Raw genomic sequence first — 23,075 nt, 5'->3', positions numbered from 1 at the left:
GCATGTGTGTCTGTGTAGGCATAAGCATTCAAACCCCACTTTGGGTCATTCATATCTTAAATTACTACTAATTCATATATTTTAATAGACAATTAGACTTATTACAAATGGAAGTTATGGTCATATAACTGGGAAATTTGGACAGTCACCAAATTGTCCAAGTTTACCAGATTACCACTCAAGATATCTTAGCTCTGAAATAAAAGCAAGCAAGCAATGGTGAAAGTGAGTTAATAGCCTGATCCTAGCTGTAGGCGACCAACGCAGCCACCTAAGGCGTTGATATAACAAACCAATTTCACTAAGTGCTGGAAGGAGCTGTGGTTAACACGAACATGATCACAGCTCCCCTATCGAATGCCCTGGCACTCTGTGTGGTGTCTGACCAGAGCACTGATATTGTTTGTAAATTATGTTATGTCATGTATTTTTTTCAAAATAATCTACACATTTTTAGGCTGTATTTGTATTCATTTTGGCTATTATACATGATTCTTTTACTTTATATGTTTCCAAACAATTTTGTTTCATTTGGATTATATTTATACTTTGTTGTTATGATTCCCTAGTATGAGTTTGGCTTGTATTGCCTGTGTTTTTTTGTTTCTTTTATTTCTGTCTATAAATTCCTCCATGGTCCATGCCCCCACATATATTTCAGAACTTCGCACGAATCGCACCCCTTACAAACACTAAACAGGCCCCTCAGATCCTCCCACCTCAGCATGTTGGCAGTGTCCCACTCATTGAAAAAAAAAGGCCTTTTCTGTTGCGGCCCCTCTGCTCTGGAACAGCCTGCCAGAGGTCATTAGACAGGCTGACACTGTTGATACTTTTAAAATGCATCTGAAAACTCACTTTTATCTTCTGGCTTTGAATTGTGTTTAATCTGTTTCATTTGTTATCTGATTTCTTTGGGGTTTTTAATTTGTTTTATTTTAATGTTGATCCTTTTACATATGCCTGCCTTTGTGAAGCACTTTGTTGCATTGTTTGCTTTTTAACCCTTACATACTGTTCAGGGTCAAATTTGAACAATGTTTTCTTTTTTTTTCTTCTTTTTTTTCTTTTTCTTTTTTTACATTTGAGAGCTGTAGAAACACCATATACACGTTTCTTTTAGCCAGACTTTTCAGTATACAGTATACAAAAAAGGGGAATAAAATTCATATTTTTTAAAATGTTTGTGCGGCTGATACACATTCTTAAATGTGTTTATTTAAAATCAAATCAAAAATCACCATTAAAACTTGTATTCTTCATATTCTATCAACTGTTCTCCGCGACCATAAAATAGGGATTGTGAATACCTTTTTTTCCATAAGATTAATGGCTGATTGGGGATTTATGAATGTGAATTGATGTAGAGACTAATTATGAGTCAGAGGGTTAAAGTGCTATATAAATAAAATGAACTTGAAGCCTGAAATTTGAAACTTGTTTTTTTACGCTGAAAAAACACACCGGAAGTCTGGCGCATTCATTTCCGTTTGCTTGATGTTTACGTAATTAGCTGAATGTTTGCTAGTAGCGCTCAATCTTTGTCTGAACCTCAGACAGTACATCCCACGACGCCGCCAGAAACTTGTGCTGTGGTTGTGAAGCTTTGACTATCCTATAGGCATTTTTTTTTAAATATATATATTTTTAGAGAAGTTCAAGCTCACTATCGACACAGTGCTTCGTTACGGACAGTAATGGCTGTAGCGGTGAGACGAGCTCCAGTTAGTTTTTACTGTATCGACTGGCTCTCTTAGCGGTGGTCGGAGCGGGTTCATCACTGTGACTGCTCCATTTTTGAGGCTCTGAAGTTCCGACATCAGCTGCCAAAAATCAAGTAAGTAGCTGTTGTTTCACTTTGTTTTTTTTTGTTGTTTTTTTTCATGTTTTACATTCGTTGGATGTTGAATTAGGAGATGGACAACTTGTCGGTAGGTAAGTAATGAGTCAGTTTACTCAGTGATGCTATTTCGATAACAGATTAAGTTATTCAAGGGAGCCAGGAGAGGCGTTTGGCATAGGAGTGTATAGTCTGTCTCTTGCACATACTAGACAGTCATTGCATGTTGTTTACAGTCTATTTATGTGCTTTCAGCTTGTTTCCCACCGCCAGTCTCTTTCTCTGTGCCCTGTGTCAACCATGGAGACCACTGAGGTGACTTTGGCTATCAGAGGAGAAACATCCCCAGGTATGTCTGTCCTTGTTGTAGATAAACTACATGACCGTTAACCATTTGTTTGATGTATAAGTGGCATGTAGTGAAATTTAGTAACAGTATAGGATATTTAAATAATTGTGATGATAATTGACTTCTGATGTGTACATATACACTTTTGTAAGAGTTTAATTAGCTTCTTGGAAAAAGAGGAGGTTAGGATTGTGAACATATTCAATATACCAAGTGTTTACACCTTTTGTAAGACACAAAGATGCAAGATTTTTTGGCCCATGCCAGCATTTTTTTGTTTAACCCTCTTGTTGTCCTTGTCCAAATATGTGTAAAACCTGTGGTAATAAGTTGGAATGAAGTTGGCTACAAATGCCTAAGACAGAATTGGATGATCATTTATACAATATGCTTTATGAACAGTCAAACCAAACCAGGTCATTTTAGACCCAGGAGGACAAAAGTGGCACGGTCAATTGGAAGGCAACAAGAGGGTTAAGGAGGCATCTCTAACATCGAAATACTGTTGTTAAAAACTGTAACGGTTAACACAACGATTTTTTTTAAATTTTAGGTGAGGTGATTGCAGTTACTGGTAGCTGTGAAACCTTGGGGAGCTGGAGTCCTCAGAAAGCTGTGATCTTACATCCTGATGGAAATGATGGGTAGGTTAAACTCATTAAAAGCACACTTTAAAGATATAAGTTTTTTTTTTTTTTTTTTTAAACCTCTTACATGCAAGTAGATATCATGTTTCTTTATTTCTTCTCTAAAATATCAATGTGTGTGTTAATTTCTTGACAGAAGTACTTGGACAACAACCATCACTATACCTCAGGGAACTGTTTCCAAGTACCGCTATTTCAAGGGCTTCTTTCTGGAGTCAAAGGTGAGCAGAGTCTATTGTCGTTATAAGGGTGAAGCAGTAACAAGTAACACATTTATTTTGACACTGATACATTTTTACAAAGATAAGTATGGGTACATTTGGTTGTGTGATGTGTTGCAAATTTACTTTTGCTCTACTGTCAAAAGTGTTGTTGTGTGTGATGTGATGATTTCAGGTGCGTTCTTTTTCTCAGTTTGTTTTTTGCTGTCTATTTATACCTGTCCTTTTACAGCTCATCAAGAGGAAATAGAGAGACAGATTTTGTTAACTTGTGTGTTTTAAGTTCCACATTTAAAGCACACGTAAAGAACGGACCGCTGACAAGATCTCACATTTCTATATCCGTAGTTATTTTCTTAGAAATAGCTCGAGGTCAATGTTGCGGAGCAGTCAGTCCTGGGCAAACTGCCAGCTGGCGTTCTCTAATCTCAAACCATGAAGTTGAGACCAACATATGCACGTGAGCTTTTCCTGAGCTTCTGCTACGTCAATTTGTCAGACTCTCTTTTTAGTTTAGTTTAGTTTGTGTGTTGTTTTTTACTTCAAGGGTGGAGCTCTCATTGTGTGAGACTAAAAGCCTGCCCTGCCTTGACTTCCTCATGTTTTTGTAATTTTTTTTTTGAGGCACCTCACTTTGTGAATTGCTTTGGCTTGAAGTGCCTGTGAGCTGAAACTTATCATTGACTTTACTTCTACAGTTGATGCAATTTAAAATGCGTTTTTTGGTGTGGTTATTTATTCATGCATTTTGAGTCATACTTAAAATTTAAGGAATAAACTCCAGCACCTTTGGATGAACTGTAGCCGCAGTATTCACTTTTTTTTTTAAGTCATAGACTATGTTATTACAAAGTTGCTGTTTTTATTCACAGTGTAATATTGTATTCATCTCCATCATGATGTAATGATATGGTTGAGGTCAAAATGTGTTGCTGCAAACACATTGTTGCTATGTATAATGGTCAGGGTTTCCTGCAGAAAATGTGTTAGTTAAGGTGGTGGTGCCTTCTGACCCGGGGGGGAGGGGGGCGGCTCTTGCCAAAAGTAAGGCTCTTGTCAGTTAAGGCGGCAGACGTGTGTTGCTTAGGCGGCCGCCTAAACTGTAAAGTGCTGTGGGAAACCCTGATGGTGGTTTATTTACAGATAAAGAGCAGCTTTAATGTTTTTTTTTCTCTTCCCTAACAAATCCATATTTCAGATTCAACCCACGGTGGCTGCCTACCCTAGCTGGGGATTGGTGACTATACCAGCTCTAATTACTTTCTCTGACTCTATTCCAAAGAAGACTCCGAGACCAGACTGAAAAGTAGTTTAATGTATCTGAATTTGAAAACCATAACATTAAACTAAACATTGGAATTACAGAGTGCAGATGGTCCCCGTCAAGTGATAGTCAAAATGTGGGAGACCAATCAGCAAGCCCGCACGATGAGCCCTACAGGTATAAAACAATAACAACAACAACAAAAAAATGTTTGGTGTGGTTGGGTTTGGCAAAGTGTGTCACATTCAAACCCCTTTTGCAACTCCCATTGCTTACCAAAATGCAAGTGCATGTTTGGTGCAGCATTAGGCAGGAGGACGCTTAGAAAAGTTATAGACAGGCGGGAGGTTTTGCATTGTGTATGTTCAGATTGCCTACTGCAGTTTTAACATACCACCACAACCTGTCTGCAGTGTTTCTTCTTCGAATGACATCTGTGATTTACTGGTAGCCTCTGGAGCTTCTTTTGAAGTGTGCACATGCTTTGTCAAACACCAGGGAGAACACTTGCTGGAATAATCATTAGCCATAGAGGAAGCACTGCAGTGCAGTAGATGTCATGAACTCTCATAGTAAATCTGTCTAATTCAAAACACCAAAGTGTTGGCTTAACACAGACAAAGCTCATTCAAAATGAGCTTGATAAGAAGAATAGTTACAACCATGTCTGCACCCCGCTTGATGAACTTTTTCCAACCTGGCCTGTCACCTCTGTCACCCCATCCTTATATATTTTTTTTTTCCTTCTAGCAAAGCTCACTGAAATAATGAGGTTTATTGTCTGAATTACACTCAGAGATGTCTGTTTTTAGAGTTTTATTAAAATGCTGCTAAGTTAACATTTAATGACATGTTAGAGTTTCAATGAAAGACCTACTGGAATCAAATGTGGGTTGTTGTTTTTTTGCTAAGTTGACTCTCTTGGAAGTTGAGACATATCAAATTCAGAGCAAACCAAAGTTGCTTAAATTCTGCTTCTCGTTTTAAGAGTTGAAACTGAGTTTTGATATTCACTTTGGAAGTGCTCTGGTTTGATCTGACCTTAATTTTTGAATGTTTGAGATTCTTCTTTCCTTTTTCTAATTCCCTTTTCCTTAATTGCAGCCTCACACCTGAATATTGATGATGGACAATTTGGAATTCACAGTAAGTTGGATTAAAAAACAAAATCTAAACACAATAGCTTTAAGTACAGTCGTTCATCTGGGAGCTCAAATTTTCACTAACTACTAAAAGCTTCATGAGATGGAACTACTGTAAAACTAAATTGCTTTCTGGTGTACTTTAGCCCCTTTGGGAATTGAATGTTGCTATTGACAACATTGTAGTCACTTCCTCTTTTTTTTGTACAGCAGAGGTTTTGAGGTCATTCATTATAACAGATAAACGGTTGTCTATTCACTGCTTTTGTTGCTGCCACCAGTTCTCTGATCAGCAGTCATGGGAGACAACATGGATATACATTCTCAACAAATGCTTCCTGTCTGTGTCCTCCTTTTCTGTAGATGGGGTGAATTGTGTTGACTCTGGGTGGCTGACGTGCCAAACAGAGGTTCGCCTGCGTCTGCACTATTCTAGGACGTCTCCGGTGTCCATCACTAAGAAGAAATACAAGAAGTCTTGCTTCAGGTAGGAAGGACACCACGGTCAAATTTAACACCAGACAGAGAAAGTTTGATGTGAAAGCGAAGCGAGACGGATCCGCTAATCATTACAGTGTTACCCTACCCATCTGTTAGGACAGTGAAACACAAATCCTGCATACAGTTTGACAGTAAACATAATTTTATTACATCTTTTATTAATGTTTTGATGCATTACTTTTTTGTAAATATATGTGGCTCTCAATATGACCCTATCTGTGTATTAACAGTTTGTTTTACCTGCCTATCCAGGATCAAACTAACATTAGAGGGCATTGAGGAGGAGGAAGACGAGGAGGAAAATGATCTCAGTGCTTCATCATGGCACAAGATAAACAGCACTCTGGAGATCAGTATGATCAGTGCCAATGGCTATAAGTCGCGCCACTCGCAGCCTGAATGTGGGTATGCTCTGGAGCCCTCACAGTGGACTGAGTACAGTATCCACACGATGGACCCAGACAACCTAGAGCTCATCTTCGAGTTCTTTGAGGTAATGCTTATGGGAATACTGCTCCTGATAGAACTTAATAAGCTAGAGGAATATTGACTGGTTGACTAATGCAAGTGAAATTCTCGTCACAATTTAAATATTCTGGTTTTATTTGAGTAGTAATCAATCATCTGTTCTTACAGGAGGATCTAGGTGAGCATGTAGTCCACGGGGACACTCTTCCTGGCCAAGTGGGCACAGCTTGCCTCCTCTCCTCCTCTTTTCTGGAGAACGGCAAGGACATCGGAGTAGCCACAATTCCCATAATGGGTCGAAATTCCAGGCAGACCATCGGGAAAGTCAAAGGTAAGATCTTGAACCAAAGACAGGTTGATTATGATGTGAAGGTTTTTATTGTTTGTTTTTTTTTTACTTTAATTGAAAGTCTCTCTTAAACCTGTTTCCTTCTGTTCTAGTGGACTACCTGGTGATCCGGCCCATCCAGGGGCTGCAATTTGACATGAGCTCCTCATTCACCAAGTACTGGAAGAAAAGAAGCACCCTCGATGTGGGCCACAGAGGAGCTGGCAGTTCACATGCAGCCAAGTGAGCCATAACAACAGCTTTTGGATAGGATAGAGTGATTTGTATAGAACTCACACCACCAAATGACTAGTTAATAGCTCAACAGCTATACAGTGTGTCACTCAGTAGGAGTGATGCACTGTATGCATATGTTGAAAAGTGAATACATCTATCCTGTGGTCTGTCCCCTGTTATCAGCTTTTCAAAATTTCTGTTTTTCAGGCACCACAGAATCAGGGAGAACACTATAGCCTCTTTCAAAAGTGCTGCTAAACATGTAAGTTAATCAGATGATTAAGTATTTACCCATAACATTACTTCTGCCTCAGCCCTTTTAGTCATGTATTGATTGTGTTGATTTAGGGTGCCGCCTACGTGGAGTTTGATGTTCACCTCTCCAAAGATGCTGTTCCCATTGTTTACCATGATCTGACATGCTGCATAGCCACCAAAAAGGTACGTTTAAATTGTTCAAATGTGCCAATTCTGTATTTTATGTTGAATTTTAAATAAGTATTTAAAATATTTAGGAAAATGGTCAGTAAAGATAATGTCTAAGTTAAAAATGTAAGTTATGCTGCATGATCAAGTCTTCTAGTAATGAGTAGGAAACGTGTTTAATGCACTTTTAGAATATTTTATATACAACATTCTTTTAGACTGAATCCTTTAGTTGAAATAGAGCACAGTGGGTTATTTATTTTTTATTGCAGTCAATGTACACTACCTTGGCCATGTGTTCCTGCGGAAATATTTTTGGACATAAAAAATGTAAACAATTAGTATAATTTTTTTTGTCCTCTTGACAGAAAAAAGACAGTACTTCTCTGGAACTTATTGAGGTGCCAGTCAAAGACTTGACCTTTGATCAGCTGCAGCTTCTAAAGGTAAAAGCCTGTGCTGGTTAAACCTGCCTGTCAGGGGTTTGTCACATTATCTTGATCTGTTCTCACCCCTGTGCATGCTTCTCATTCAACCAGAGGACAGATCCATAGGGCTAAGCTGCATGGTGAAAATAGGCTTCAGAGCTAGTTAAGAGCTAGGTGCTTTTAAATAGACCAATATGCAAAAATGACTTTTCTATGGGAGGGACATACCTATATGCATTCATGTTTTACAAGCCACAAAGACAGAAATTCTGAGAAAAAGTTGGCATTTCCCGCTACAGCTCTACCACGCTGCAACTAACATCGGACGCACTTCACCATACCTAACACTAGTCACTCATCAAGGCATATCCAGTTCATTGTCTTCACAGCAACTCATTTTGACTTATTATTCCTGCTCACCCTTGCCTGTTCTTGGTCTCCTGGACGACTATTAGGCTCAAACATGTGCAAGACTTTGGACTGTACAATAAATTTGGAGTAAAGCTTGGTGATATGGACAAAATCAAATGGCACAATATTTTTAACCAATTACCTCAATATCGATATCACGAAAATATTGTAGGAATGACTATTGGTGCTTTCACAAAATAGTTATGAGATTTTTGATGAATAATCAGTAGTAGTGTGGATAGAATGACTAAGTGGGTAAACACAAATAATAAAACAGCTAGAACAGTCGGGTGAGTCCAGAACATTACATAACTTTACCGCAATGCAGCCTTTAAAACAATGGAACACTTATGTCATATCATGTTTATCAATGTAATATTGATATATTGCCCAGTCCTAAGTTGGAGTTTGTATTTTGAACCCAGTTAGTGTTCAACTGAAAATGCGTCACCAGAAAGGCACATCTGTGATTAATAATCGTATTAAAAGCTTGATTCTGTTCATACCAGTACCAGGAGCTTTGATAGTGGGACAAATCTGGTTTATTACAACTTTACTCCTATGTTTTTAATATATATTATATATATATATATATAATTATTTTTTACCATTGAAGTGATTGCTGAGAAATGGGATCGTGCCAAAGGTGCTACAAAGAAGTCTGATGAGGCAGAAAACAAAAGACAATCAGACAGGTTGTAATGATGAGCTAGGGAGATTTTAACTTGCCGCAGCAGCTAAAGTACAGTACAGGTGGTACTACAGTTATTACATTACTGATTGCTCCATTCCATTTAGGCTCATTATACACCTGGTATATTACCATGTGTACTGTATGATACATCATCTGATTATGGCATCTGATCCGCAGGCCTTTGCATTTACACCTGCTATATGAAAAGACACACACAAATTAAATTAAACCACCATTAATGTTATCAATTATTAACTATCTGCTGTGATCATGCACAACCACAGCCAAAGTATATTTGGTGAAAGTTAAACCAGTAAATGTGATGGATAATTTTTACAATTATAGTGATATACTGAATAATAATTTTAACATTTGCTTTTGTTTTCTCTTCTAAATGTGTTTCGGGGTTTGTTCAAAACTGCAATGATTGCATGGCTGCTTGTATTTCTGGCCCCATCACACTTTTTTTTTTTGGCAACATCACCATGCTCCCAAGTATGAACAGAAGACTCAAGTTGAAACAAACTAAACTAGCATCTGTTTTTAACCTATTATTAATATTAGTTGCATCTATCAGAAGTCATAGAGGCTGTGATAAGAGCCATTAGTCCAGACCTAAACCTGCGCGACATGCTTAAAATAAAAACTGGTTTGAACCTGCTTCAGCCAAAAACAATATTAAAAGCACATTATAAAGAAGATGACACATCAGAACTGTGCCAAAAACTGATGAGTATTTCTCAAGAACCAAAAGAGTCAATACAAGATATTTTGCTCGGAGACATCAAACTAAAAGACGGACTGCTATTTGCATCCAAGGAGCGCGAGTTGGAGGAACATGACGGTGAAGATTTAGTCAAAAAGAAGTTTCTGAGGTCAGTGGGTACTGGACTGCTCAGCGACAATATGAAATTCCAGATCGAGCCCTTTCTTGATATCCTGGATGTGTCATATGAAACCCTGATTGAAAAGGTCATTGAAGCATTTCACTTTCAGGCTGAGGGATTCAACAAGATAAAGAAACCATCAAGAAACCCTGTGTGGCTGAGCTGTAGACAACCAAAACACTTGAAACAGTTTACATGGCTCCTCATCAAGCCAGTATACACAGAGCTCTCCAAGGAAAAAGTGAAGGCAGTTCACTCTTCACCTGAAACTGAGGTGTACACCCTGGTAAGGGATCTTCAAACAAATATGGCTGAAATGAAACGGATGGTGCTGGCTCCCAAGAGCATTGACAAATCACAGAACTCCAAGCAAATGGCAGAGAGCAAGGACACATGGAGGAGAGGCTGTAGGACATGGCAGGACAAAGGAGACGAAGGAAACTGCAGTCAAGTGGATGCAGAGCTCCATGGCAGGTGAAAAAAACTTCAGAGCATAAACAGGAGGTTTCAGACTTATACAAGTTGTTGACAGGAGCACAAACTGTTGTTGAGACCTGTCAGACTAGTTGAACAACACTTAGATGGTTAAGGGAAAAAAAACTCATCTACATGATGGGGAAACTTAAAATGGTGAAATTTATCTTTTGATCATCTAGCAATAACAGCACTGTGGGATACAGGTGCCCAAGCAAGTGTAACAAATGATAAGTGGCAAGCTGCACATCTGCCCAATAGCACTATACGAGCACTAAGTGAACTTTTGCCCCCAGTACCAGTAACTGGCTTTGCTGACGATCAGATGGAAATACCATTTATGGGGAGGACACCAGTACTGGTTTCCAGTGACCCCATTGTTTCAGATGATCCTATCATTGGCTTAATGTAATAGAGGAAATGAATACTTAGCAACTTAAACAACAGCAGGGTGTCATCGCCAGTGCTAGCACCACATAAATTGTGAACATTGCCTTTTACATTGACCCTGGCATGCCAAAACTTTTATCCAGTTAATACACTCTCACCAGTCCAGTGGTGAAGAGACCATGGTACAGGCTGGCAAGAGCTTGTCTAACATCCATATGAGAAAGACACCACAATTGAAGTAGTATTGTTCACCGTGAAAAGGGGTAACGCTTCCACTGTCGCTGTCTTTATGATCAACACCACAGGACACAGTATCACACTGGGCACATGTGTCAACCTGGGTCACAGAGTGTCAGAAATGTGTTTCCAGCAGCTGCACAATCTGCATCACAAGCACCAACACAAAGCAAGCCAAGACCGCTCAGACACACAATGTCCCACCACAGACATTAGAGAAGTTTGGGAGCCCCACTGTCACATTAGGTCACTGAACTGGTGACCAACAGTTCCTAGCAAGAGAAATGCTCAGGGAGGAGGGTGATGTAGGCTGTGTACCTTCACTCTGCGTACACATTGCCTTAACAAACTGGACACCAGTTCAAAAGACTTACATCATTGTGCCTAAGCTGTTAAATCAAGAAGTAAAGGACTTGAAGGAGTTGACAGGGGTTTACATCTTACTTATCACCCATAGTGTTTCTGAGAAAGAATTGAAAGTCAGTGCCAGACAGACATCCCATTCTTAGGATGCAGGACATGCTAGACAGTCTCATTGGAGGCTCGTGGTTTTCAGTACTAGACCAAGGCAAGGCATACCCCCAAGGCTTCTTAGATGAGGACAGTCAGCCGCTCACAGCCCTCATCACTCCGTGGGGTCTATACCAAAGGGTAAGGATTTGTTTTGCCCTGACTTCTGTGCCTGCTGAATTTTAAATGAGTATGGAATAGTGTCTGTGGGGTTTTAGTGATGACATCTGCCTGCCTTTCCTGGATGAACATTTAAGGGCAGTCCTACATCAATACAAGCAATGTGGAGTTAATCTCTCAGTGAAGAAATGTGAACTGTTTAAGTCGAGAGTTAGATTTTTGGGCAGGATTGTGTCAACAGAAGGCTTCAATATGGACCCAACAGAAGTGACTCCTATACGGCTCTGAAAAAAAGACACCCTGGCACAGTAAAAGTCAGGCAGATTCTGGGCTTCCTGTCTTGATATAAGTCATATTTTCAAGACTTTTCTTGCATGGCTAAGACAAGCCAGAGGTAATAGCCTATGCGTCCAAAATGCTCACACCTCCAGAGAGAAATTATCGCCTGCACTCTTGGAAGCTACAGTTTTTGGCACTTAAGTCGACCATCTGTGAGTGCTGCTTTCTGTGAGACCTTCCAGGATCCACTGTTAATAAATCATTTTGTTTGTCGGTGTGCTGTATCTCTGGGGTTGTCGAGTGAGAGGAGTGGAAATTCTGGAGAGCTCTACAACATCATCACCAAATCCTTTTTGATTTATAGTGCGCTGTTAGACCATCATAGTTCTTCTTTGACCCCACTTTAGATTGTACTGCAAAAAGATCTGAGATGTATCCATACTCATCTTCTACATCGTGGTAAAATATGTATAAGGACAATTATCCATATTATCTGGGAATGTAGAAAATGAAAACACTTTTGGAAGGCGGTACACAACCTGACTGCTACACCAATAGGGTTCCTCTTTGGCACATGGGACGCAGGATACTAGACCCCATATCTTTGAAGAGGATTAGAATAATATATCGTGAAGAAATTCATCTTCCACAACTGGAAACAGCAAAGACCTCCAATGTTTAATTTGTTCATACAGATTCTGAACAAAACACTACAGCTGGAACAGTGCACTTACACCATAAACAATAAGGGGGATATCTTTCTGAGAACATGCAAACCTCTTTTGGACCTCTGACCATCCGCCTTGCCGGTTCAATGTGCTTTGATTCTGTGTACAAAAGAAACCTGTTGTTCATGTTCTGTGATGTGATCAAATTTGTATTATTTATCTTAACTTTCTGTAAACATTCTTCTTTGCCCTTTGTCTTTTGATTATATATTTTATAGGATGAAAATAAAGAAATAATTGGGAAAAGAAAAAGATCAAATGCGAAGGTAAAGAAGGTAGATTTTAGCTGCGGAGAAAGCATGCTGGTGGAAAATAAGTGAACAGATACTGCTTTTGTTTTAGTTGTAAAGTACAGAAATAAAGACGTTGCTGGTTACATGAGTCCTGCATCTGCTTGAGTCTCTGGCTGCAACATTTAGATTTTTTTTTATTGCCTCACAAAATACAAACAGAAAAATCATGAATCAAAAAACAAGCCCTACCATTTCTACCTCCCTTCAATCCAATTTACAAATCTAAATCTTAGTCTAGCTATTCATGACTACATCCTTCCACCACACATAACAGGAGAAGGAGCTTTTTATCCTTTGAAGATAATCTGCTGAAGTTATGCAAACCTCCCAGTATACATGATTGTGGTATGTGTGGCTATATGAGTGTGAATCATCGCCTGCTTTGTTATGCTAGGCGTTAAGCATTACCTGGGGAAACTAAGTAGATCATTTTATAACTTTGAAGTATCCCTATGGCCCACTTAACATTGAATAAGTAACACAGTGTGTTGTAATGTAATCATTGATTTCTAATTAATTAATGTATGCTTTCTTTGTTGCACAGCTGGCTCACGCCACTGCGATTAAAGGAAATGATCACAAAGGTATGGACATATTGTTTGTGTTTTGGTTCTTTTCTAGAAAGTGTTTGGACCTCTACAAGAACAATCATAAAAATCATGGTCTTCTCCTTTCCTGAGAATAAATATCTCTCATGGTACAGAAAGTCAGAAAGTAACTGTTTTTTTGTTTGTTGTTCAGATCTGCTGGACGATGAAGAAGAAATTGACGAGTATCAGCCATTCCCCTCACTCTCACAGGTTAAAGACTTGATCATCATTATTAAATATCTTAAGTAGTCAGTATAAGTTGTTGCCCTTACCTTCATTAGGGCAATAAACTCCATCCACTTGCCCCCCTTTTAATGGCACTGTCCAACAAATCTATATAAAATACCTGTTTGTTTTTTTTTCTTTTACAGATCTTCCAAGCGATTCCTGAGCATGTGGGCTTCAACATTGAGCTCAAATGGATCAGCCAGATGAAGGTGATTATCAGTGTATCGCAATAGTTATTTTGGTGGTTGGTTTCATCGTGAAATATGTTCTCCTCACAGTAAAGTGATTTCATTATTGCCTTGTATTGATAGGATGGGTCATGGGACGGCAACCTGCCATCCTACTTCAACATGAACACCTACCTCGACACCATCCTGTCCTGTGTTCTGCAGAAAGGCGGCAAAAGACGCATTGTCTTCTCCTGTTTCGACCCGGATATCTGCACCATGTAAGTTTGCCCCGATTTGATCAGGGTGTAGAAACTGCATACTACTAAGAAACTCAATAACCTTACATGGTGATGCAATTATTGGCCTGATTTATTTAGTATACAGATGTTGATCAGCATGACAAGCTCAGTTTTCCTCTCTACTACTCAAAGGTTTCAAAGATTGGCAGAGAGATTTGTGAATGTATGTGAAATGCTTTTTTGACATCTTTTTAACGTGTTCCCCTCAGGGTGCGTCAAAAGCAGAACAAGTACCCCATCCTCTTCCTGACCCAGGGAATTTCAGAAAAGTATCCTGAACTAATGGACATCCGCTGCCAGACAACTCAGATCGCCATGAGCTTTGCCCAGAGCGAGAACATTCTGGTGAGCAATAGTTGTAGAGATTCAAATATTTGTCATACTAACTACAGAACTTTCCACAGTCTAGACAAGATATGTAATATTCTCAGTGTGACAAGTCAATAGAAAGGCAGGATGTATCACCTGAAACATTTTCTTCACTCTCAGTATCTAAAACTGCTAATTACTAGGATTAGGACTAAGAAGAAATATTTGGCTTACACTGTAATGTTTTGTTCCAACTCCTTAAAACTGCTCCTGCTGCGCCCTTGAGCAAAGGCTATGAAGACATAGCTCACCCCTGTCATGTCAGTCAAAACAAGAGTTCATATAAAGTACAAGTCTGCAACAACAGTTCTGTGTCAGCTGTTTCATCACAAAACATCCTGAGTGGTTTTAGGAAATGAAAAAACTAACTCTAGACAGTTTATGCAGCATAATCTGAAGAATGAACAGCATTGAGGGAATAGATTCAGTTTTTATTTGAACTTTTTTTCTATTTCTTTTCTTTTTTATTGTAATGCCTTAAAATATGTCTGGTGGGGGTCTCTCTTCTCACTGGTCTTCCTCGGCTCCTCTTTTAGGGAATCAGTGCCCACACTGAGGAACTGCTAAAGCACCTTAGCTACATTGGAGAGGCCCAGGCTAAAGGTCTGGTGGTGTTCAGCTGGGGAGAGGACAACAACGACCATCAGAACAGAAAGAAGCTGAGGGAGCAAGGAATTGATGGGCTCATCTATGATAGGTGGGTTGAAATGCAACCTGCTTTTCTGTGGCTGCCATGTCGCTCCTTATGACCTCAAATATTTTACTGTAGACTACAAAGGCTCAAAATGTGAATGATTGGATATCAGGTTTATAAGTAGATTTTTTGATGATGCAATAAAAATGAAAATGTAATGTAAAGGGATTCCGGTATGTTTTAGGGCTATTTAAAAGCATTTAAGCATAAGCATGATTATTTTTTTGACATGAAATTTTCACATCATCACATGCTTAATAAAAAACACACAGACGTAAACACAACCATATCTGTGCTTCACATCTAATGTTAATGATCAGCTAAAAGCTTCTTTGTGCGGCACACACTAATCTCATCAAATGAGAAAAATATGTAGAGCATGTTTTTAGCATTTATATCTAATCAAATAGTCAGGTACTACTTTGCACCTTCTGGATATTTCCGTTGATAATATCATTCACATAATTGTGTGTTTAGCTACAAGCTCTGCCAGTTACACCCTGTACCGCAGACTTTCAGGCACACCCTGTGCTGTTGTGTCTCTGTCAGCCTGAAGCCAAACCAGAGTTTTCAAGCATTCACAACACTGTTCCTTGTCACACCACTGAATGATTACAATGCCTGTTTTTATCAGCAACTATCTTTCCCAGGGTCAACATTATATAAGCAGACATTTGGCAGACATGTCCATTACTTGGCACCTACCTCAGCTGTTGATGAGGACGGTTTGATTATGCATCGAACATTTTGCGTGTCACAGTGCTGTTACATAAAGCTTGGGTTGCTATTAGGGTGAGAGTTTCGCTCGACTCAGCTGTTTGTTCAGCCGTTTCTGTTCTGTGTTTCATCTCACCGTGACATTTGCTCTACATTTATGTTTGACCTTTGGCTCAGACCTTTACATACCCTGCAGAAATCTGTCCATCAGCTTTATATGTATAGTATAATCCAAAAGTCCTTCTTTTAACATCTCAAATCGTAACATAATTTTACATCTCTAGGCTGTTGTTATAACTTTGCCTCTTTCTTACAGAATTTGTGAATGCTTCGTGTCATCTCCAGATTCCCGTAATGTCTTTCTGGTTCCTGGCTGTGTTTTTTTTAATTTGCCTTTTGCTGGTTTTTGTTGTTCCCCCCTTTAAATACTGCCTGAAAGCACATATCTTACTTATCAATATGCAGCATGAACAAAGTAATGGCCCTTGACAATGATACAAGACGGTTGACTTTTCTAGACTTAAATACTACAGAGCTTTATGTTTCTGTGGCAATTATTGATTTATCTTATAAGATTTTAAATAACTTGGATTGTACTTAAAGTTAAACTTCAGTATTTTTTAAACCTGGACCCTATTTTCCCATTATTTTTTGTGTGTAAGTGACTAATGGGGACAACTGGTCCAGTACTGAGAGACAGCACTTGTACTTGTTTTTGCCACTGACAGGCTCAGATTGTTATTATAAGTGTCTCACAACATTATGGAAAGGACCATACATAGATATAAAACTTTTTTTCTGTACCTTTTGCTCGATCTGGTCTGTTTGTTGTTGTGTCTAATCAAGTCTAGCTCAAGGAGAAGTCTCGTTCTGAAATCTCATGAGTTAAGCTGTTGTCAAAATCAGTTAAATAATCAGCCGTGAATTTACACAACAACTCTCACAAGATTTCAGAATAAGACTTGATTAGACATGGCTACAAAAAAAACAGACCGGATCGATCGAAAGGTAAAGACAAATCAATTTATTTCTCTTTATGCACCTTTCCATAATTTTGTCAGACACTTAAAACAACAATCTGAGTCTGTCAGTGGCAAAAACAAGTACAATGACACAGCTGGACCGATTTCAAAAATGATCCCCATTAGTCACTTAAACACAAAATGATGGAAAATTGAGTCCAGGTTGAAAAATACCAAAGTTTCCTTGAATACATTTCTTTGATTGGTCAACTGCTTTCTTTATCATTTCCCTCGCTGTCCCTGGCCGATCGCTAGGCCACATCTTTTTTTTTTTTTAATGGCTATGATTTGTTTTGGATAAGCTTTGAAATGCCTCTTTAGCTTTAGCTTTTGCTTGGTGTGACTCTCAATACCGATCAGCTTCATTACTGAAGCAGAAGAGGCACATTGAATAAATTACTTAATTATTAGTGCATGGCATAGTGCTATCTGACATATTGGGTTTTGTATGAACCAGAAATATATATATAAAATTTAAATTCCTAGTTTAAATCTAATTAAGTAAAAGGAAATGTTAAATAGCACCAAGCCACTTTGTCAACCACATATACTGAGTGTGTAAACTCGTAAACGTAATAAAAGTGAATGGGATGGATGGTACCAAATAACGTTGATCCAAGAGAAACCATTTAAGCCTTTTATGTATACATGTAGCTATTCACCTCTCAGCAGTTTTTTCAGATGTCACAGCATATTCTTCACAAGTATTTTCCATTATTTGCACCTAAGCTCTGTGGACGGTCTGCTTTGTACTACAGTTTGGTGATTGCACTGGATGCTCTTTGTAGGCTTCGAAAATGAGTTGCACTGCTTTCATTTAGTGATGCCTTCAGTGGCCTAACCCATCAAAAAAAGTTGAACACAGAAAATATTTTGAGTTTTTTTGCTTGACAGAAATTTTTCATTTGCCATACTTACTACTTACATACTTGCTAACAGGACTCAGGACTTTTTAACCCTGACCCTCAGCTTCCTATTAGCATATGGTTCTGTCAGTCTTTGCATTTGTCAATATTGGCTGGCCCTAATCCCATCCTTAGCTTAAACCTTAACCTTAACCACCTGTATCCAAACGTACCTCTGTTGTGCAGGAAATAATCATCTCTTTGAATTTGGTCTTCAATTGAGCCTGCATAGCTGTGATAATAGCAGAAAATTAGTCTTTTGTTTCTACATAGTTGACTAGAGAGGATGTTGCCACACTTGCAGACTGAGCTGGTAGCATGAACATAACATGGTTGTTAAAGTAAGCCAACCCAAACAAAACAAATAAACCTGCAGTGTAGCCACAAAGTAAACTTGTCAATTTATTAATCTTATGTTGTAAGACAGGCCTTTGGGCATTGCTTCACAAAATGTGGCACATGCCAGGCAAGTAAAAAGAACAGTGAGGTGCCCTAAATGTATAGATGTAACACAAAAATCATTCAAACATATTCATTAGAGGAAGGTTCATGTCACTGTCAAAATGGCAACCGGTGCATTCATCCCTCTAGCTAAAATGATGATGTTGTCAATAACATGGATGCATGAAAAATGAGTGTGGAGCTAATGCATGGTTAAACTATACTTTTACTAGATAGGTTGGAGCAGAACTGGACTAGTTGCATCTTGCCCATGGATCTTCTACCATTTCATCTACCATGTTTTGCTTTTATCATCTAATATGTTTTTAAAAAGTTAAAAATGAAACCATAAATCTTACTTGCATACAGTATGTAATATTATGACATATAGTATATAGATAGGAAAAATATTCCTATTGATTTTTGTGATGTTTATTTCATACACATTGCTAAGCCCATCTACTCATCAGTGGAATTTAAAACTTTGAGTAACATTTTGTTAATTAAATGTTTTTGGATAAGGAAGATTCTTCTTTGTTTTTTCAATGACTGATAGATTTATTTATTTTTTAAACTCGTCAGACAGTAGTGTAAACTGAATATTATCTACTGCCACCAATCTAACTGCAAAGATGTCTTCTCCTTTTCCTTTAGTATCTGTGATGAAAAAGGAGAACAGCCAAACATCTTCCAGGTAGAGGAGCATCACTCCATGCAGGAGGTTATTACAGAGGAGACCCTAAAGAGCTCCAGCTGTTCCTGCTACTCCATTCCCTGCTCCATTGCTCCTTGCAACGACTCCAAGACTCGTACTGGCAGTGCTGAGTCCGATTCTGGCCTCAGCTCCTCTTAAATTTCCCTCAACTTAAACCTTTCACAGGACCTCATTGCAGAGATATACTCAAGAGGTCCACGGTTGATTTTTTTTTTTTTTGGAACATGTATTTTGCTTGAAAATGACAGATTAGATGTATGTATATATTGATCAAGTGATTGAAGACTGACAGGATTTGATATGTTTTCATGCATGGTCACCATAGTAAAACCATTTCAAACCATCTCCACTCCACTCCAGTCATTTACAGATGTTTTCCATTGTCTTGAATCTTTACATTAATGCTGAGGTGGGTGTATTGCCAAACCATTAAGGCAGCCATGCAAATTTTTTGTTTTTGTGTGACAAAGGCTTGTTTAGAGAATCTAAAACGTCCATTCATACAGCTTCATAATAGAGGATGAATGTCAAATTGTGAAATTATACTTGACAGTTGATATTTTTTTAGCCAATATGTTGCATTTGTTCATAGTGCAAGTGCTAGCATGTAATGCATATGATATTTTACAGGTGGAAAATCAATTTTTAAGTAAATCATCAGGTTAAGGATAATCCAGGACGATGATCTGCTGTTTTTCTGTTTCTTCTGTTATGTCTTTTTGTGCATGTTGCCATCCACTACAATGAAAACTGTCCTTTTCATTGTCTCACATAGCTATGAGTACAGCTACTTTTTTCAGATATGAGACGCACGGACACAACACATCCATTGCTGGGTTACATTTACGCACCACTCTTAGTCCAAGAAGTGCGCGTTGAGATGACTAATGCTGTTGATGAATGGTCGCCTCTTGATGGATAGACTACAGCACTTAGAAGAAGCCCACACGACTGATAAAATTCCTGTTGAAAGCTCTTGATTCTTCTTTCTGCACCCTTTAATTCTTACCGTTATTCGTTAATAGCTGTTACTGTTAAGGACATGGCGTGTGTATTCGTTTTATCTACCTAATTGAGGAAAAGCAGAAGAATGTTTTATTTGCGATAGTGCACATGCTTACCACAGCCTTAAGGAGGGGGAAATCATGTCTCTTTTTTTCCCCTTTTCTTACAATGTCACCAGTACCTCACTTATCAAATATGAGAATAGACTTGACTCCTGTACAGAATTAGCATATACTTGCCTATTTAACTTCACAACACCCATACTTTTATGTCTGCTTTATATGGCAGATTATCTTAAGTTACGCTTGAAATGATCAATCATTTCAATATTGCAGTAGTGTATTAGTAAAATTGATTGATAATGCTGCATTTTGAGCACAGCAAAGCAAACCCATTCTGTCTGTATAATATGTCTTATTGCACAATCTACAAATCCTCATGAGTGAGTCATGCATGGTCTATATATCTGTATGTATGAATAACATGGGGGAATGGATGACTCCAGTGTGTTATATTTACTGCCACTTCAGAACAGTGTGTAAATTGAAATGTAAATAAAATCAAAACCTGGATTTGCTTTTTTTTATCTTTGACTTTTTGCTCTCTCACGACACCTGATTTTTTTAGGGTTAGGGGTTAGAGTTGTTTTGCTTTGCTGGGGGTTCGTCTTGCTTATAAAGTAATGCAGAGTGATTATGTTGAGAACTAAGAGGTTGATCTCTTGATCTGAATTTATCTGTATTTTGCATAAAATCTTCAGGGTGATACTACCGTAAATTAATTACATTTATCACCATTAATCAACTAGTTTTGAACAATTACAGAACAGGAATTACTAACACATCCGAGCTTTAATCAACATAATCAGTATTTTGTTGAGAGTTGCGTGTGACATAAAATCACATAAACTAAAAAGATGCCAACAACCTTAGCCACAAGTTCTCAAACACTTGAGAAGACAGGAAAATGTTTTACTCCATTAGACTTAATCTCGAAGAACTTCGTCAGTAACTTAAATTTATATTCACAGATGATGACAGCTTGATCAGGCGAAGCACATTTACAGCAGGCTGTAAATTAAAGACAGGCAATTACTTCTCTTTTTGTTTTCTGCTGGCTGATTCTCTCAATATTACCCTAACCATCCATCAGAAACATAGGCTAGTTGTGATTTAAACTTGGAGTGATAACGCCATTAGATTAGTTGGAACAGTTGTATAGCTATTAAAAAAAAGGTAACTGAGCAGAATTTTAGACACTTGGTAGATATATTTTGTAATGTTAAACTGTAAATAACTTATCTTGTGTTTATTATAAAATACGGTAAATATGGTCAGCTTTTTTGACTACTGCTCAGACTAAAAAGAACATAAATCAACTCCTGATAGGCATGATTTTATGACATAGGGACTATGATTTTTATAGACTTAACATTTAATTAAAAAAAATGTAATTGATGCAGTTAACAGTTATGAAAAATAATTGTTTTATTTCTAATAAATCACTCTATTGATTATTATTTTAGTGACTTTTGATTTTAAGTCACTGTATGTTTGTTTGCACTGACGTGTGCCCATCTTATGCTGTTAGATAATAAGCTCAAGATAAGGGACATTAAAATTACACTGACTGCATCAGGAGCATCTTTGACCTGCAGGCACAGAGATAGTGCACACAGCCTACACCCAGGTAAAGCTACAGTTTAGCAGTTACAATTAGTAAATAAGAATTGATAAGATTAAATAGAGTAGTCCGCAGCAGTGATGTTGTTTTTTTTCTTATCTCAGTCTGATTGACTCTGGTAGTGGATATCAGAGTGGACCTTGAAACTGACAAATCATTCATCAGTCATTGCATTTGCAAATGTATGGGCTATTGTTTAAGTATGATTGCTGACACATATCTTGTAACAGGTGTGGCTTTAAAGAACACATAAAAAATGAAAGGATACAAGCATACTTTTCAGCTGTTACACAGGTGCTTAACACTTCAATAAGTGTCAGAGCAGATGGTGCTGTGAGCTATAAAGGCTACAACTTACACTGCTAAATCACACCCTCACTGGGATTTAAAATGACTAGGAATTTTACCTCTATCACAGTACCTACTGTAGCTTTTATGACTTTGCATAACTAGCGACTCAGTATCAGTTGTGGAAGGAGTATTCAGATTCTTTATTTAAGTTAAAGTACCAGTACAGCAATGTAAAAAATACTCCATTACAAGTAAAAGTCCCGCATGAAAAATCCAATTTAAGTAAAAGTACTATCAGCTTGATGTCATTAAAGTATTATACTAAAAGCAGTGGTTTGGTCTAAGTATAAAGTATCATCATGGAAATACTTAAGTAAAGTACATGTACTGTATTTAGGCACAGTACTTCAATCAATCAATCAAATTTTATTTATACAGCACCTTTCATACAGGCTAGTATAGTTCAAAGTGCTTTACAAATGATTGACAAGCTGATTATAAGCTGGTAAGTGACAACATAAAGAAACTGAATAAAAAAAACAAAAAAATTAAAGAACAAACAAATTAAAAGACAAAAATTAAGACCAATGCACACAAGAGACAATAAGAATGATAAAAAAGTGAAATTTAAATAGAATATGTTCAAAGAAAGAAATAAAATAATGAAATAAATAAGTAAAATAAGAGATAATATGGTTATTAAAAATTAAAATAGATACAATTAAAATACAGTAGAAAAGTAAAATAAAATAAAAGAGATAAAGTCTGATGAAAGTTAAACTAAAACTAGGTTAAAAAAAAGATTAAAGGACAAGAGAAACAGACAAATAAAATAGGCTACTTATAGAATGATAATAATAAAATAACGTAAAATAAAGTAGAAAAAAATTAAAACATCAAAACAAATACAATAAAATAGAATAGAATAAAAAAGACTATAAACAATTATCAATCAAAACCCATTTACAAAAGTACATTCACTTGAGCAAATGTACTTACTTTCCACTACTGCTTAGTTCTTATAACGTGTAGATCCATAAAATAAAATATAAAAATCAAAAGATAAATTACA

At 37.7% G+C, this 23,075-nt stretch overlaps 1 protein-coding gene across 3 annotated transcripts; it reads left to right on the top strand.

The window, feature by feature from the left end:
- The first annotated feature begins 1,535 nt into the window (after positions 1-1,535).
- On the top strand, positions 1,536-20,601 carry gpcpd1 (glycerophosphocholine phosphodiesterase 1). 3 transcript variants are annotated; one of them, XM_062436783.1, is made up of 20 exons: positions 1,536-1,837; positions 2,096-2,189; positions 2,743-2,833; positions 2,976-3,057; positions 4,423-4,498; positions 5,426-5,467; positions 5,827-5,950; positions 6,217-6,457; positions 6,601-6,763; positions 6,874-7,003; positions 7,205-7,259; positions 7,346-7,438; positions 7,792-7,869; positions 13,419-13,458; positions 13,616-13,674; positions 13,836-13,901; positions 14,004-14,140; positions 14,371-14,506; positions 15,067-15,227; positions 18,964-20,601. In XM_062436783.1, exons 2-20 carry the CDS (start codon positions 2,141-2,143, stop codon positions 19,160-19,162), a joined length of 2,022 nt encoding a protein of 673 aa, XP_062292767.1. In that variant the 5' UTR covers positions 1,536-1,837; positions 2,096-2,140; the 3' UTR covers positions 19,163-20,601. The 3 variants fall into 3 exon arrangements, with proteins under 3 accessions (XP_062292767.1, XP_062292766.1, XP_062292768.1); XM_062436782.1 differs by having other exon boundaries at positions 2,973-3,057; XM_062436784.1 differs by lacking the exons at positions 1,536-1,837; positions 2,096-2,189 and having other exon boundaries at positions 2,809-2,833; positions 2,973-3,057; positions 4,256-4,498.
- Positions 20,602-23,075: the final 2,474 nt, after the last annotated feature.

Source organism: Scomber scombrus, chromosome 17 (assembly GCF_963691925.1).
Source record: "Scomber scombrus chromosome 17, fScoSco1.1, whole genome shotgun sequence".
NCBI lineage: Eukaryota > Metazoa > Chordata > Actinopteri > Scombriformes > Scombridae > Scomber > Scomber scombrus.
The sequence above is the reverse complement of the archived record's forward strand: the minus strand, read 5'-3'. Positions and strand labels throughout refer to the sequence as shown.

Coding starts and splice junctions, on each gene's coding strand:
- gpcpd1 (XM_062436782.1), top strand. CDS start 2,141: ATGGAGACCACTGAGGTGACTTTGGCTATCAGAGGAGAAACATCCCCA. Junction 13,459..13,615: donor TAAAGGAAATGATCACAAAG/GTATGGACATAT, acceptor TTTGTTGTTCAG/ATCTGCTGGACGATGAAGAA. Junction 15,228..18,963: donor GATGGGCTCATCTATGATAG/GTGGGTTGAAAT, acceptor CTTTTCCTTTAG/TATCTGTGATGAAAAAGGAG.